We start from the raw sequence: 16,123 nt of genomic DNA on the forward strand, positions 1-16,123 counted from the left end.
AAGAACTTTCCAGTAGTAAGTTCAGGTGATAGTAAGTTCATATTGGCTCCTGGCTCTTCGGGTGATGGTAGGAAATGCTCTTTTATCTTTCCTGTAAACTTGCTTCTCTCTCCTGGGATATCCTTTGTTTAAAAAACCTCTTCATTTTTCTAAGGAGTAAACCACTACTGCTCGATTCTGATAGTCCTGCTGCAATAAAGGGTTATATCCATGGATTTAGGGAGTTCTATATCACTGTTCTTCCAGCCAAATGAAGATTAATAACTGGTGTGTATTTATTTTTACCAGTTGAATCTTGTGTGCTAATTATGGAATAAGGTAGAATTATTGCTCTATACATTTTGCACTTGAAACCTCTCCATTGAGTGAGCACAGAATTTATTGTTAGAACATCACCGCTCTAACAATTTATTGTTAGAATACTGCTGTAATGTGAAAAGGAAGCGTGTTCTCTTTTGTTTTTGAAAAGGAAGGGTTTTTGTTTGTGTTTAATTTTACCTGCGTTTCTAGTGGCTTGCCCAGCAAGTTACTGGACAGCTGGGTTGAATTCTGGTATGAGCCAGTCACAAAGCTCTTCCAATGCATTATCTCATTTAATCCTCCTTACAGTTCATGTAAACACTCCTGCATGTTTTCTTAGCCGACCCTGTCCATCCTTTGCTCATTAACCATTTAGTGAATACCCAGCAGGTCCCAGGTCCTCCATACTCCATGGTTTGATAGGAGAGAGGCATTTGTGGCTGCCAATGCACATAAACATATGCTGCTCTCATTCAGGAACCGTGATCAGGAATGCCTGAACTCTGGTATCTTGGTTCTACCATGTCCTCACTTTATGACTATAGGCAAGTTCTTTTGCCTTTCTGGTCTGTGAGTTCCATTGTAAAATGGGGATAATTCCTGTAGCATGGGGATGTCGTGAGAATTAGCTGTAACGATATAGGTAAAGCACCTGGCATACAGCTGAAGCTGAGCCTGTGCTCTCTTGTTCTGTGATGTCTTGCTGCCGCTGTTCCATTCCTTATTGAAGTGCTGACCCCTCTTGGATAGCAAGTTCCCCATAGCAGGAGCTCTTAAGACCGAAGCATCAATTGAAGCTTGGTGGAAAAGTATATTTCATGCTTACGTTCAGGTGGATGTACCCTTGGGCAGTACATCTTGGGTGCGAGCAGTCCCTTAAAGGGGAACTGCTGGCCTGTCCCAGTGTTCAGCATTCCTGTTTACAACTTCCTCCACCCCTCCTGATCTTGGATTCATGCTATGAAGGGTTCTACGAGGTAGCTAGGATGGCAAAAACAGTTATTAAGTCTCAATCCAGTTGGAGCTCACACACAGGTCTTGCACATTTGTACAGAACTCAACTATTTGTAAAGCATCAGCCAATTTGATCCCCTCAGCTCTGAAATAGACAGAAGTTATCCCCATTTTCCATACAAAAGATAGACAGGTTGGGGGAGCTTGATAACGTAGGATTAGGACCAGCTCTCTTGATTCCTTGTCCAGTGCTTTTTTTCCTATATTTGTTTGTCTAGGCTTCCGGTAATTAGACCTTAAATTAGCTGGCCTCCCAACTCAGGAGGATGAGTTTTGTTAAATTAATACCTGTCGCTCCTGACCCTCAAGCAGCTCCCATGTGGAGTTTCCCACGGTGCTTCGGGAAGCCAGCAAGCTCTGTCCTGGTGGCTCTTTTCCATGACTCCTGAACAAGTGTGGCACATCTCCAGATCCGCAGTCACACCAGCCTCTCTGGAAGTTATCTGCTACTCTTTGAGGTACCTCCAGGATCCCCAGGGTGAGTTTCGTGGATACTATGTAGGTTACATTTTTTATTTTTATTTTTTTAAATTTTCTTTTTTTTTTTTTTGCGGTACGCGGGCCTCTCACTGTTGTGGCCTCTCCCGTCGCGGAGCACAGGCTCCGGACGCGCAGGCTCAGCGGCCACGACTCATGGGCCCAGCCGCTCCGCGGCATGTGGGATCCTCCCGGACTGGGGCACGAACCCGTGTCCCCTGCATCGGCAGGCGGACTCCCAACCACTGCGCCACCAGGGAAGCCCAAGTTTACATTTTTAAAAAGACAGCTTTATTGAGCTATACTTCCCATACCATACATTTCACTTATTTAAAGTATGTCATTCTGTCATTTTTAGCATATTCACAGAGTTGTGCAACCATCACCACAATCAATTTTAGAACATTTTCATCTCCAGTAGAAAGGCTGTACCGATTAACAGTCACTCTCCTTTTCCCTCAGCCCCCTAACTTCCCCCAAATCCTAGACAAAACCATAATCTACTTTCTGTCTCTATAGCTTTTTCTATTCTGGACATTTCATATAAATGGAATCATATAATATGTGGCCTTTTGCTTAGCATAATGTTTTCAAGATTTATCCATGTTCCAGAACCTGTCAGTGCTTATCTTCTTTTTACTGCTGAATACTATTCCAGTATATAGATGGATCACATTTTATTTATTCATTGATCAGTTGATAGTCAGTTGGGTTTTTTCCACTTTTTAGCTATTACGAATAATGCTGCTATGAACATTTGTGTATAAGTCTTTGTGTTGACATATGTTTTCATTTCTCTGGGGTATTTACCTAGGAGTGGAATTGCTGGGTCACGTAGTAACTCTGTGTTTAATCATTTAAGAAACTGCCAGGATATTCTCCAAAGCGGTTGCACCATTTTACATTCCCACCAGCAGAGTGTGAATGTTCCAGCTTCTCCACATCCTCACCAACACTTGTTTTCATCTATTTGGATTATAGCCATTCTGGTGAGTGTGAAGTGGAATCTCATTGTGGGTTTTATTAGCGTATGTTTTAAATTAGACCACCTCGAACATATTTTCCAAATCTAGTGACACCTATCCAATTATCTTCATGTGACAGAATAACTGACAAAAAAGGAATGGGAGCCAGGATTGGAGGAGGTGGACATGAGACAGTGGGGTAGGTGCTGAAAGGGAGAGAGTTTAGGGTGTTTCAGGAGACACAGCTGGGGCTTGATAAACAAAGAGATGCAGGGAGCCTCCAGCAGAGACTAGAGCTCGGGGGACTGCTTGAGCAGAATTGGTTCCAAGTATATCTTCTTTCTGGGAATCTTCCATTGTAAAGAAGACAGGGCCACTGAATAAGCAGAATCACATTTGGTATTTATGATATTAAGTGGAAAACAGTTAAATATAATCTTAATGCTGCTAGGATTATAGCCATATGAAAACATGTCTGTCTGTAGATAGGCCCTGAAAGAGAACAGGGGAAAATAAACACACTTCTGTTAGGGAGCTAGGATGGTGGGGTTTAAGAAAATGTTTATTTCTTTTTCTTTTTTCCTTTATTGATATCATACTGTTTGTGCAACACCAAGTTGTTAGGCAAGAACCAAAAAAAATTCACGTTAGCAGCCCCCACTTCCTTACCAGCCGTCCTCGAGCCTCGTGCTTCAGCCACACTAAGCCTCCCATTGGTCTCAGACATGTCTGAGCTTCACTGTGACTCTGTACCTTGCAAATGCCATCCTCCATCCTCAGAATGCCCTTGGCTCCAGCACATCCTCTGCCAAATTAGTCCTTGTTCTTTTTAGCCCAGCTCAAATGTCCCCTCCCACGAAGCCACGCTCATGGGGTCTCCCCGGAAGAATGCGTCATCCCTTCCTCCATATTCCGCTTTGGCTTCTGTTTCGGCCAGCGAGGGGCCTGACACATAATGTGTTATTTCTGGAGACTGCATTGTTCCCTCCTGGCACCCGCAGCTTTGCAAGGTGACTTTGTAGCGCCTCCTGTCAAGAGGCGGAGCCTATTTCTCCCCTCCTAACTGGCCTCTAGACTCCACTCATTCCCTCCAGTCCATTCTCCTCACTGTAGCCAGTGATTTTTTTCATGTACAAGTCTGATCATATCCCTGCTTAAAATTCCTCAGTGGTTTTCCATTAACTTGGAAAAGAGTCCATACTCCTCAGTGTGACAGTTGCGGCCTTGATGGAGCTGGCCCTGCTCATCTTTTCAGACCCACCTCTCTTAACAGCTTACCCTGAGGAAGTTGCCTCTACTTGGAGCATAAGCCCCTCTCCACCCTTTCAGCTATCTTCTGCTCAACCTTCAGGTTTCAGATAGACTGCACCTCCTCTCACCCCACCCCTCTGAGGCTGAGTTAGTTGGTGCCCCTCCTGTGTATGCCCAGAGCATCCTGACAATCTAACCTTTATCGCAGTGCTTTTCAGTTTCTGCAGCTATCTCCATTACTAGATTGTGGCTCTATTCCCTGTGCTGTACAATACGTCCTTGTAGCTTATTTTATATATGCTAGTTTGTACATCTTAATCCCCTACCCCTATCTTGTCCCTCCCCCTTTCCCTCTCCCCACTGGTAACCAATTAGTTTGTTTTCTATATCTGTGAATCTGTTTCTTTTTTGTTAAATTCACTAGTTTGTTTTATTTTTAAAATTCCTTGTATAAGTGATATCATATAGTACTTGTCTTTCTCTTTGACTTACTTCACTAAGCACAATACCCAAGTCCATCCATGTTGTTGCAAACGGCAAAATTTCATTTTTTTCCTTGTTCTTTTTTGTGTGTGTATCTGTTATAGATTTTTGGTTTGTGGTTACCATGAGGTTTATACATAGCAATCTTTATGTATACGTGATTGTTTTTAGTTGCTGATCTCTTAATTTCAAATGAATTTTAATACCCCTGCATTTGTATTTTCCTCCTATCGTGATGACTGTCTTTGACATCATATTTTACATCTAATTGTTTTGTGTATCCCTTAACTACTTATTGTGGATATAGATGATTTTGCCACTTTTTTCTTTTAACCTGCCTACTGGCTTTGTGTGCAGATGATTTCCTACATTTATAGTATATTTGCCTTTACTGGTGAGCTTTTTCCTTTCGTAATTTTCATGTTTCTATTTGTGGCCTTCTCTTTTTCACTTAGAGTTCCTATAACATTTCTTGTAAAGCTGGTTTGGTGTTTCTGAACTTTTGCTTTTGATCTCCCCATAAAATCTGAATGAGAGCCTTGCTGGGTACAGTATTCTTGGTTGCAGGATTTTTCCCTTTCATCACTTTAAATGTATCATGTTGCTCCCTTCTGGCTTGCAGAGTTTCTGCTGAAAAGTCAGCTGATAGACTTATGGGAATTCCCAGGTATGTTATTCCTTTCTTTTTGCTTTCCCCTTTCTGCTTGGAATAGTCTCTCTTTATCTTTAATTTTTGCCATTTTAATTACAGTGTGTCTTGGTATGTTCCTCTTTGGGTTAATCCTGTATGGGACTCTCTGTGCTTCCTGGACTTGGATGACTGTTTCCTTTCCCAGATTAGGGAAGTTTTCAGCTATTATCTCTTCAAATGTGTTCTCTGCCCCCTTTCTCTCTGTCTTCTCCTTCTGGGACTCCTGTAATGTGAATGTTAGTATGCTTGATGTTGTCCCAGAGGTCTCTTAAAACTGTCCTCATTTCTTTTCATTCTGTTTTCTTTTTCCTTTTAGCATCAGTGATTTCCACTACCCTGTCTTCCAGCTCACTGATCTGTTCCTCTGCATCATTTGGTCTACTTTTGATTCCCCTTGGTGTATGTTTCATTTCAGTTATTGTATTTTTCATCTCTGTTTGGTTCTTTATATTTTCTAACTCTTTGTTAAAAACTTCTAACTTTTGCTCTGTGCATCCATTCTTCTCCCGAGTTCTTTGATCATATTTATGATGACTATCCTGAACTCTTTCTTGGGTAGATCGGCGCTCTCCACTTCACTTAGTTCTTCTTCTTAGCTTTTACCTTGGTCCTTCATCTGGAACATGTTCTTCTGTTGCCTTACTTTGCTTAAATTGCTGTTTGTATTTTTATGTATCGTGTAGGTTAGTTGTTTCCTGACCTTGGAGAAGTGGCCTTTTATAGACGTCCTTTGTGTCCCAGCACCCCACTCCCCTCTTGTCCCCAAGCTATATGCTCTAGGGTTTCCCCCATGAGGGCTGCATGGGTCTTTCTGTTTGGCAGGCTATGTGGGCAGTCTGCTAGGCTTGGGTAGTCCCCAGTCCAGTTGGTTGCCAGGCCCCACCTTGCGCAGAGGCTGCTGGCTGTTGGTTGGCAGGGCTGTCACGAGGCAGCTGACTGCACAACCCCAGGCGGCCCTGGGGCTAGTACTGGCTCACTAGTGGGTAGAGCCATGATCCAGAAGACTCCAGGATTGTAGTCTGCCCACTGGTGGGCGAAGCCAGGTCCTGAGGATAGTGTCAGACTACTGGCAGGCAGAGCTGGGTTCTGGAGTATGTTTGCAGGGCCCCAGGATCCCAGAGCTGGTGTTGTATCACTTCGGGGGTGGGGGAAGGGAGATTCCTGACATGGGTGGAGTATGGGGTGTCCCAAAGCTTTGTTGGCTTGCTAGTGGGCATGGCCAGGGCCCAGCTGGTCCCAGGGGAGCCTGCTGTGGGCCGACTGGGTCAGCAGGCTGTGGGATTGCAGATTTCTTGCCTCTCGTGTCTGTCCTCTTGTGGGTGAGGCTGGTCCAAAGGTTAGAGCAGACTTCATGGAGGGCAGGGTTGGGGCCCAGGGGGTTCTGGGACTGGTGCCTACCCACTGGTGGGTGGAGCTGGGCCCTGGGCCCTCTGGTGGGCAGGGCAGTGTCCAGAGGTGGCTCTGGGCTCATGAGGTCTTTAGCTTGTGTGCTGACAGGAGGGACTGTGTCCCCACCCAGTTAGTTGCTTGGCCTGAGGCATCCCAGCCCCAGTGCCTAGAGGCTGTTGTATGGGGTCAGGTCTTGGTGCTAATGAGCCAGAGGACGGGACCCACAGTGGTGCCCACCAGCGCCAGGGGCCATGCGGTAGAAGCGGCTCCCAAGAGTGGCTACCACCAGTGTCTATGTCCCCAGCGGAGCCACAGTCGCCGCCCCCCCCCCCCCCCCCCCCCCCGCAGGAGACTCTCCAAGACCAGCAGGTAGGTCTGGCCCAGGCTTCTATCAAATTAGTGCTTTTACCCTGAGTTCCAGAGCATGTGAGGTTTTTGTGTGCCCTTTAAGTTTCTTCTTTCCCCAGTTTTGTGGGACTCCTGAAACCAAGCCCCTCTGGCCTTCAAGGCCAATTGCTCTGTGGGCTCTTCTTCCCAGTACAGGAACTCCTGTGGGAAGATCCTCTGCAATATAATTACCCTCATTTGTGGGTCATCCAGCTGGGGGTACAGGACTTGACTGTATCATAAGCCTGCCTCTCCTACCCATCTCGTGTGGTTCCTTCTTTATATTTTTAGTTGTAGATCTTTTCCAGGAGGTTCCCATATTTTTCATTGATGGTTGTTCTACAAACAGTTGTGATCTTTGTGTGCTCGTGAGAGGAGGTGAGCTAAGGGTCTTTCTACTCTGCCATTTTGACCAATTTATTGGTCATGAAACATCTTTGATAGACTTAATTTCCAGTTACCTTTGGGGGTATTTTTTTGGTTGCTGTTCCTATTGTAAATGGTATTTTCTCTTGAATTGTGTTTTACATGTTGCCAGTGTACTGAAATGCATTTGATTTCTGTATATTGATCTTAAATCCAGCACCTGATGCTTTTGGATTCACTAAGTGGAAAATCAAAATCTGTGAAAAGTGAGTTATTTCTTCCTTTTTAGTCCTTGCACCTTACTTTCTTTTCAGTCTAAGTGCTGCGGCAGGGGCAGTGTAGGGACAGTGATGAATAGTGATCCAGGATATCCTCATCTCACCCCAGCCGTGAATGGAGTGCTTCAAACATTTCATTTGCTCCGGGTTTCCTGTAGATATCCTTTGTGAGGTAAGGGGAGTTCCTTTATGTTCCTAGTTTGCTAAGCATCTCTATGGTTTGTTGCTGAATCTTACCGAATACTTTTTCTGCATCTGTTGACATAATCTATGTTCCATCTGTTACTGATTACTTGGGTTCCTCTACTCCCTACAAGATGAGAAAATAATTTACAATATAAAGAAAACCTTGAGATCCTTTTAGTGCTTGCCTTTATAACACATACTGGCTAGTATGGAGACTAAAACCCAGAAAGCCTGTTTATCCAGCCCGACGCTCCCTTGTTTGCTTTCAGGCCAGGCAATGGACCGTTCTAGTCGGTGGGGGCTGGTGGAGCTGCTGGCCGAGGGAGGCCAAAGAAGCCCTGCTCTGTCAGGTGCAGAAAGCACAGGCCCAGGGGCCGGGAACACAGGGGACCTAGAGGACACGTGACAGCTGCCAGACTGGAGAGGGGACAGGGCAGGCATCTCTTCCCCACCCTTGGCCATGGCCAGCTTTACCTGCCTCTGAGGAGCCCCTTCCTAGAGCTCCACAGCCAGCCTCGGAGTGGGCAGACTCTTTCCCAGAGGGCCACTCAGAAAATGAAGGTAGTAATTCTTCCAAAGAATTCCAGGCTGCAGCAGAACACTGGAGAGGAGTAAGGTCTCTCGTGACAGGTTTTCCGAATGGTGGAGTCACCGGTATGAAGACGTGCGCTTGCCCTCATGACTTAACTGTGCACTGAACAACTCTATCCACTGTAAGAGGCTCTTTAGACCCAGGGATCCAGGCCCACGAGACACAGAGGCCGGGACTGTTGTCGTCACACCTCCACAGGGCTGTCCAGGGGCAGAAGAACACAGAAGTGTGACCACAAAGGGGACAAACCAGGACCATCTGGAGGAGCTAAAGGAAGCATAGAGGCTGACTCAGCATAAGGAAGAACTTTCACAGGGATTCCCTTGGTGAGAGGGATTGCCCCATCACAGCAAGTGAGCAAAGACCTGAGGACCATCTGGCAGGGATCGGAGAGAGAAGATTCATGCCAGGATGGAACTGCTGGCCTCCAAAGTCCCTTCTGTCCCTGGAATATGCAGTGACACCAATGAACAGAGTTGCCTGGGTTTACCCAAGAGCCAAGGTGGTCAACGTGACGTTCTGGCTCATGACATCATTCCGCAGGCTCCGCTGCCCTCTGTACCAATGAGTTTGACACCTCTGGTCCCCTGGGGTGGCCTGTGCTCTCCCCAAGAGCTTGAGAGCCCTTAGGAGCTCTGTGTTCCTATTTTGCAAATTGGATCAGGCTAAGATTCTGTACTGTGGGAAGGTGCCAAGAAGCCATCAAAGCCCTCCAACATGAAGGGGAGCGGAGGGAGTAGAGCGGTTGTTCATCCACCAGTGTAGCACAAACGGGGGCTTTATTGGTGGGGCTCAGGACGCTGTGACAGCCCAGCACGCAGGCTGTGAGGGCCTGGGCAGCTGCCAGGAGGCGAGACGTGAGGGCACCAGCCTCTGCACTGTGCTGCTTGGGACACGTTGTCCCTTTTCAGTTCTTAAGAGGCAAGTGTGCAGGAAGAGGGTTCAGGACTTCACAAACTGGTGGGTGACCTCGTAGATTCCCACAGACTCCTGAGCCTTTTCGTCATAGTCAGTCCAGTCCTGTGGGAAAAAATGGCAGTGTTAGCCTCACGAGGCAGCCTGGACAGCATGGGGAGTGGAGGACTAGGACTTAAAAGGCCCAGTTCAGGCTCCGGCTCAATCTTCAGGAACACGTCAGACCCAGGACAGAGCCAGACTGCTCGGGCCTGAATTCCTACTCTTCTAGCTTTGTGATTTTGGGCAAGTCACTAACTTCTCTGAGCCTTCGTTCTGTCCTCTATTTAAAAAAAAAGAGGACAGAAGTAGATTTTACACTGAATGTTGAAAGAATCAAGAGTTAACACATGTAAAAGTATTTAGCCTAGGGCCAGGCACATATGAGAGCTCAGTAAATCCAATTACTGTTATTAGGTGCTATGCAAACTGAATGATTTTGTTCTTCCTTCCTCTGAGGCCTGACCACAAGCCTTCCTTATCTGCAAGGCAGTAACATGTCCAGTTGATTCTTGGTATTCACAGTAGTTACGTTCTACAAAGTCCCCACAAACACTGTATTAGTGAATACTGAATCACTGCTCCCAGGGGAAATAACAGGGTTAGGTTCCTGGGAGCATATGATTCTGTTTAAAAACACCTTATTTAACATACATACATATATATATATATATGTGTATATATATAGCTGATTCACTAATACTGAACTCACAGCCAACAGTGCTGTATCTCACACCTGAACAAGCTTGTCTAACATGTATCTTCTCTGTAAGGCACACCCAGCTTTCCTGCGTGTGAACACTAGGCAACGCTTTAGCACTACACTTGGGGCTATCGTAAACACCAAAATCACCAACAAAAAGCACGGAAGTGTGGAGTCGGCTTCCCACTGAAGAGCCTTGTTCACCAAAAGGGTTATTCCCACCAGGTGCCCTAGAGCTCCCTGCAAGGCCCCCAAGTCCCGTACCTTTTCCTGCAAATTAATGTCACTGAAGACTGTCCCAGATTCCAGACCCTCAGCAGCAAAGCCGGCCTGCAGGTGACAGGAAGGCAGCGGTTAATCTAGGGGAACGGAGGCACTGGTCTGGCCTGTGGGGCCTGGTCAGGGAACTGGCCTTTCTCACAACACCTCTGGCATGGGAAGACAGAAATACAGTTGGGCTACTGTTCTGGAATAACTACTGAGCTTCCATGCCCTGGCAGCTGCCCTGGGACTAGAGTGGTTTCTCCAAATTGGAGCCCTGGCCCAGAAGGCAGGAGGTGTGGGGTAAACCCGTCCATTACCCTTGATTTTCTGAAACACCTGGGCGTGTCACTTCCCTCTCTGACCTCAGTTTTCTTACTTATGAAACGGGGATGACAATACTCTCTCTTCTGCCTACTTCACAGGGTTGTGAGGTGAAAATGCTACACAAATAAAGTGGCCTGAGCACTGGCTCTGGAGTCGGATAGATGTGGGTTCAAATTACAGCTCCATTGCTTACTAACTGCATCACCCTGGGCAAGTGGCAAAATCTCTGAAGTTCTTTTCTCATCTGAAAAATAGGATGTATAACTTCACAGAGTTACTGTGAGGATTAAGGTAGGTAACATTAAAAGTGACAAGCCTGGTGCCCAACATATGTTAGATGCTTAACAAATAACAACTGTTATTCTTAGAAATGAGAATTCCTAGTCCACGGTCTCTGTAGGAAGCACAGTTCTACTGTCACTTCCTATACGCCCTCCCCAAAGATACAGGTTCCCCAGGAAGACATGCACCTGGGGCTGGAAATCGACTGGTTCAAGTCCTCGGCACTCAAACTCCACTATCGTCTTGAACTTCTCGTTGTCTTCGGCCTAGAAAGGAAGTGTGTTGAGGAGGTAGGTCTAACTGTGCCCTCAGGTTGACTCCACAGCCCCTGAGAGCCCAGAATGGGACTCAGGGGCAACTCATCCCGTTCTGGAAGAAGGCTGCCTTGACACCTGCTTGCCACGAGATCTTCCTGGATGTGGGCTCTGGGGTCAGAGTGCCTGGATGTGAGCTCACACACAGTTCTGCCTCTCTTTTCCTCTGGGCCTAAGATCGTCAGCTGGAGCTGAGGAAACCACTACAGGTTTATTATGAGAACCTGAACTAGGTGTAAATTGCCCAGTATAGGACCCGATACTATGCTCAATGAATGGTAGATAAAATTATCAAAATAAAAACTATGAAGAATGTTAACCTGTAAGGTTTCCAGGTCATCCAAAAGGCCCCAGTACACTTCGCTGTGGCCCTTTGCTAACCATCCGCCATGCTGTCAAGGCAGGGGCTGACTTAAAGCCTTTGAAGTGGGATATGCATGTGGAGGAGGCACACCGAGGGGGGTGGCACAGCCAGGAAATTCATGCCTCCCTGACCTCTGGGCCCACAGACCCCAAGGACACACCCACACATTCATTCTCATCCTGTCATTTACTGTAGAAATGCTTCCTGCACACCAACCTTGTGTCTGGCCCTGGACTGGTTTTTGTTCGCTGGTCTGTCTCTTGCACTAGATTATGATTTACTTGAGTGCAAGTCCTTGTGTGATTTTTCCCTTTAACTTCAGGACAAAGCTGAGAATTTGGCATAAATCAGACATTTTTCAAAAATACCAAGTAGGAATGGATGAAGACACAGACCCAAAGCATACACTCCCTCCCTCACCTTTGGACTAATCTGTTAATGCAGTAACGTATAAATACTTAATAAAATCAAATATCAAGGATGGATGCACTGTCTCATCCATGGATTCAGAGAAGGCTCACTAGCCCTCCAAGATGTAGACAAGGCAAGTGTTCCCAGTGATGGAAACGGAGTGGCCAGGTTGGGTCAGAGGTCCCCTAGGCTCCCACAGCCCAACACTTACAATAGCCTAGTTACGAGTCTTTTTCCTGCCGAGCACTCAGTCAGGGTAAGGTGAATGAATGACTGACAGCGAATGAATGACTGAGTGAATGAACGAACAAGTAAGCACATGAAGTCCATCAGTTCCATGTGGGTCACTCTGGTGCAGATATAACTCAAGAACCCAGGCCTCCTAGTTCCCGGCTTGGATCTGATCCCACCATGCCTGCCACTGCAGCAGGAAACTTACATTGTAAGGTTTGATGGTGCTGCTCAAAATCTCTGAAATGTAAAAGAGAAGACAAAGTCGATTTAAGTCCATATCCCAGCCCCACCCAGGTACCCAGATGTGGCTCTGGGCAAGAGTCTACGGCAGAAGCTTGGATACCTCAGGCCTGGGTCCACCCACAGGTAACATGAGCATGCTTTCGGTCTGGCACCACAAAGCCGATGGCCAGCCTGGCAGAGGTCAGTCAATATCCATGGCCTACCTACCAATGGAGTTTTCCCTTGAACACAGCTTGCACTTCTGGACCATGGAGGCACTGCCACGGCCTCCCTTCAGTGCCACGTTGTCCTGGCAAGCAGTAAACAGAACCTCTAGTCACATATCAGTCAGATGTAAGGGTCCCCAGGAGACCCAGTCCTACCACTTATTATCAATTAATATTATAACAATATTTAAATACACACCATCTATATCTACCAAGACCCAGACAGGGTGAGCAACTTGCTAGGACAAGAATCCTGGGAAGGCTTCTTGAGAGCGAGGAAAGGACTTCCCCTTGATTTTGAACTCTGCCTCACATCCCAAAGCCCATTGTTCCCAGTTGATCACAATCTGCCTGCCCTCCCAAACCACAAAAAGTGGGGTCCAAAGGCCGGGGAGGTGAGGGCCACATATCCCTGCCCAGAGGCCTATGTGTGTCTGTATATGGGTATAGTGGTGGGGGGAGCAGTTACCATCAGCCGAATGTACTGCCACTTCTCTGAAATCTCACCACAGTTGCCACATTTCATCTTGGGGAGGGGGAAAAAGAGTATTAGTAAAGAAGTTGGCTCAGTTGGGCAGATGCTGAGGGAAGGGTAAGAACAGTGTGAGGTGGGCAGGCTCATCATCTTGTCAGCAATCTTACCTCATCCTTATGACCAGCCCCACTAAGGACATAACCAGACTTCTCTCTGGGCAAAGTGTTTCTCATGTTGGCTTGCTCATCCTCCTCTAAGAAGTCCCCAGTCTGGCTAGGGATTCAAGGCTCAAGTAGTACAGAAACGGCTTCAAAGTCGTCCCCCCCCCCCCCCCCCCCCCCGTTGAGTTAGGAGCTTCCTGTGTGTCCTTACAGGCCCTGTAGGTTTCTGGTAAAAGTATTTATCACTCTGTTGCTACTCCTTCTTTGTCTCCTTCTCTAGACTCTGCTTTTTGAAGCCAGGAAACATCAACTCCTCAAATAAGCCCTGGCACTCGGGCTTCAAAATATTTGGAAATAAAGGTGGGCAGAATGCTTCCTGAAAGATAGGGCTTTTGTCAGGTACTGAAGGATTCTGGGATTTAGACTAAAAGGAAAACAGATCAGAAGCTCCGGGATCTGGGAGAGTAAAGGACCTCAAACTGCTCAGTTAAGAAGAGGACCTCTGTATACCATCCCACTAGAGTACCAGATTTACCAATACAGGATGGGGAATTAAGAATGGAGCCATGCACAAAATTAAATGATTTCACAGTAAATAAAACCTAAACAACAAAAGAGAAGGTGAAATTATTCTTACTAAATCATCACAAGATCCCTTCAAGTAGCCTTTCGTTTAGTGTTTGTTTACATACCATGAAATATGTTACAGAGGAAAAAATTACAAAAGATATTTCAAGATACTGCCAATTAAGAATTAACCAGTAGGGCTTCCCTGGTGGTGCAGTGGTTAAGAATCCTCCTGCCAATGCAGGGGGCACGGGTTCGAGCCCTGGTCCGGGAAGATCCCACATGCCGGGGAACAACTAAGCCCGCGTACCACAGCTACTGAGCCCACACGCCTAGAGCCCGTGCTCTGCAACAAGAGAAGCCACCGCAATGAGAAGACTGCGCACCGCAACGAAGACCCAACGCAGCCAATAAATAAAATTTTTTAAAAAGAATTGACCAATAAACTTAAAAAAGCAAACATAAAATTCTACCCAGAAGAAAAGAAAACATTTAATAAGCATTTCTCATCTAGCTGGAGAGAAAGCTCCCGTTCACCACTGAGATCAGGGTGGGAAACCTTTACGCGGCCCTGGCGCCCCCACCACAGCCTTACCTTCAGGTACCACCGGAAGTCCTCGCCCACTGGCCGGAGGTTGGTGACATTCTCCAGCGTGGCTTTGAGCTGCAGCGCAATTTTCTAAGAGGAGGAGAGCCAGGGCGACGGCGTCAACAGCGCCCGGGCAGCCCCGCGCCTAGCCCCTGCCCGGCCCCGCCCCTCTCCTCCCCTCCCGGCACGAGCTGTGCCTCCCCGCTCCTTCTCAGCGCGAGCCCACTCCCCTCCTTCCCTCCTGGTGCGACCTCCTGCCTCCCAGGTTCTCGCCACCTCCCGGCCTCTGCCCCAGCAGCAGCTCGCCTCCGCTTACCCCCATTGCGACCCGGCTCAGCCGGCGCTGGCTGCGGCCACTGCTTTCCGGCCCGTCGTAAACGGCGGGCGCCGCATGCGCACCCTCGCTGCGGCTCTGGGCGGGGCGCGGGGCGGGTCTCAGCGCGCCGGGGCTACCCCCGCACACCTGGCTTTTTCTCCCAGGCAAAGTGGTCTTGTGGAGGTATGCTGAGTCCGCAACTAGCCGGTGCTCAGACCCGCGAAGGCTGCCTTCAGCAATCGGTAATTCCAGATATTTACTGAACGCCATGCTAGTCTGAGGGATACCGCAGCAAACAAGACAGTCCTGCCCGAAACCTCTGCGGGGTCCGCTTCCTGCCCTTCAGACTCTGCCTTCCCTCACCCAACCTCGCGCTTGGTCCCTGCCTGCCCTTGGAGGCTTCTTAGATCACGTTCACCCAGCCCAGGGCCGGCTTCGTAGGTTTGAGAGACGGGACCTTTTTCATCTTTAAACTGCTCCTTCCTCCTTCCCCCAGGGGACCTTTCAGGGGGTTGGCTCGTGCACATGTCCTCACTGTGGTCGCCAAGACTGGACACTCCCTTTCAGCTGGCTCTTCTCTGAGTTCCTGGTTTATTTTCTGTCATACATTTACTGAACCTGTGCTCTTGTGCAGGGTACAGCTGAGACCATAAAGAAGCTGTGAGCATTATAAGGAACAGCCTGTTTGAGGCTTTTACAGCTTCCTGAGGTCGTTTCTTTAAAATTTGGAGTGACCCTTTTCGGATGTCTACTTTGCCACGAATTTACCTGATTGCCAGGTACCCTTCTGTAGCAGAGGGTGCACTATAGCCAGGAAGCCTGACATCTCAGGTCCCAGATCTGCACCTAACTTGTTGCCCTGTAATCTTTGAAGGAGGCACAGTGTGTGTGTGTGTTGTGGAGGAACACTTGCCTAGGAGTCACCAGACTTGGGACCTGTTCCAAGTTGGCCTGTCTTGAGGGATGTTGAGCTCAGCCTAATCACCTCCCCTCAGTCAAATGAGATTTATCAAGACCTAGTTCCTTTCAGCGCCCACTGTCTGTTCAGTCAGCAATTTGCCTCATTAAGGAAGCCATGCAATTTAGCAGCAAGAAAAAGTTCCTACAGATTTACCTGCTGAAAAAATCCCCACACTATCTACAACAACTAGGTTGCTTCTTAATGGCCGCTGGTATTCTGATTTTAAAATGAATTATTGGAAAAATTTTGAGACCAGGCATTTTATCCCTTATAATGTATTAAACCAAATATTTCCTCCCATACTGAAGTAGCTTCAGATATATCTATAAAGGTGATTTTAAAACCCCCAACCTCAGTTATTAAGCTGGATGAAAAC

At 47.4% G+C, this 16,123-nt stretch overlaps 1 protein-coding gene across 3 annotated transcripts; it reads right to left on the reverse strand.

Annotated features, from left to right (window-relative positions):
* Window positions 1–9,139: 9,139 nt before the first annotated feature.
* CZIB (CXXC motif containing zinc binding protein) lies at window positions 9,140–15,071 on the reverse strand. Of its 3 annotated transcripts, none has more exons than XM_067726180.1 (8): window positions 14,787–15,071; window positions 14,477–14,560; window positions 13,148–13,204; window positions 12,680–12,761; window positions 12,435–12,466; window positions 11,095–11,172; window positions 10,301–10,366; window positions 9,140–9,399 (listed from the first exon to the last, which is right to left on the reverse strand). In XM_067726180.1, the coding sequence occupies exons 1-8, from the start codon at window positions 15,054–15,056 to the stop codon at window positions 9,322–9,324; spliced, it is 747 nt and encodes a 248-aa protein (XP_067582281.1). In that variant the 5' UTR covers window positions 15,057–15,071; the 3' UTR covers window positions 9,140–9,321. The 3 variants fall into 3 exon arrangements, with proteins under 3 accessions (XP_067582281.1, XP_067582283.1, XP_067582282.1); XM_067726182.1 differs by lacking the exon at window positions 14,787–15,071 and adding an exon at window positions 14,722–14,781; XM_067726181.1 differs by lacking the exon at window positions 13,148–13,204.
* Between the last annotated feature and the right edge of the window lie 1,052 nt (window positions 15,072–16,123).

This window comes from Pseudorca crassidens, chromosome 2 (assembly GCF_039906515.1).
Source record: "Pseudorca crassidens isolate mPseCra1 chromosome 2, mPseCra1.hap1, whole genome shotgun sequence".
Lineage (NCBI taxonomy): Eukaryota > Metazoa > Chordata > Mammalia > Artiodactyla > Delphinidae > Pseudorca > Pseudorca crassidens.

What these genes read in the sequence shown, in the direction of transcription:
- CZIB (XM_067726180.1), bottom strand. Translation starts at nt 15,056, where the DNA reads ATGGCGTTCAGTAAATATCTGGAATTACCGATTGCTGAAGGCAGCCTT. An exon ending in TTCAAGGGAAAACTCCATTG is followed by an intron (nt 12,467 to 12,679) that starts GTAGGTAGGCCA and finishes TTTACATTTCAG; the next exon opens with AGATTTTGAGCAGCACCATC. An exon ending in ACATTAATTTGCAGGAAAAG is followed by an intron (nt 9,400 to 10,300) that starts GTACGGGACTTG and finishes TTTTTCCCACAG; the next exon opens with GACTGGACTGACTATGACGA.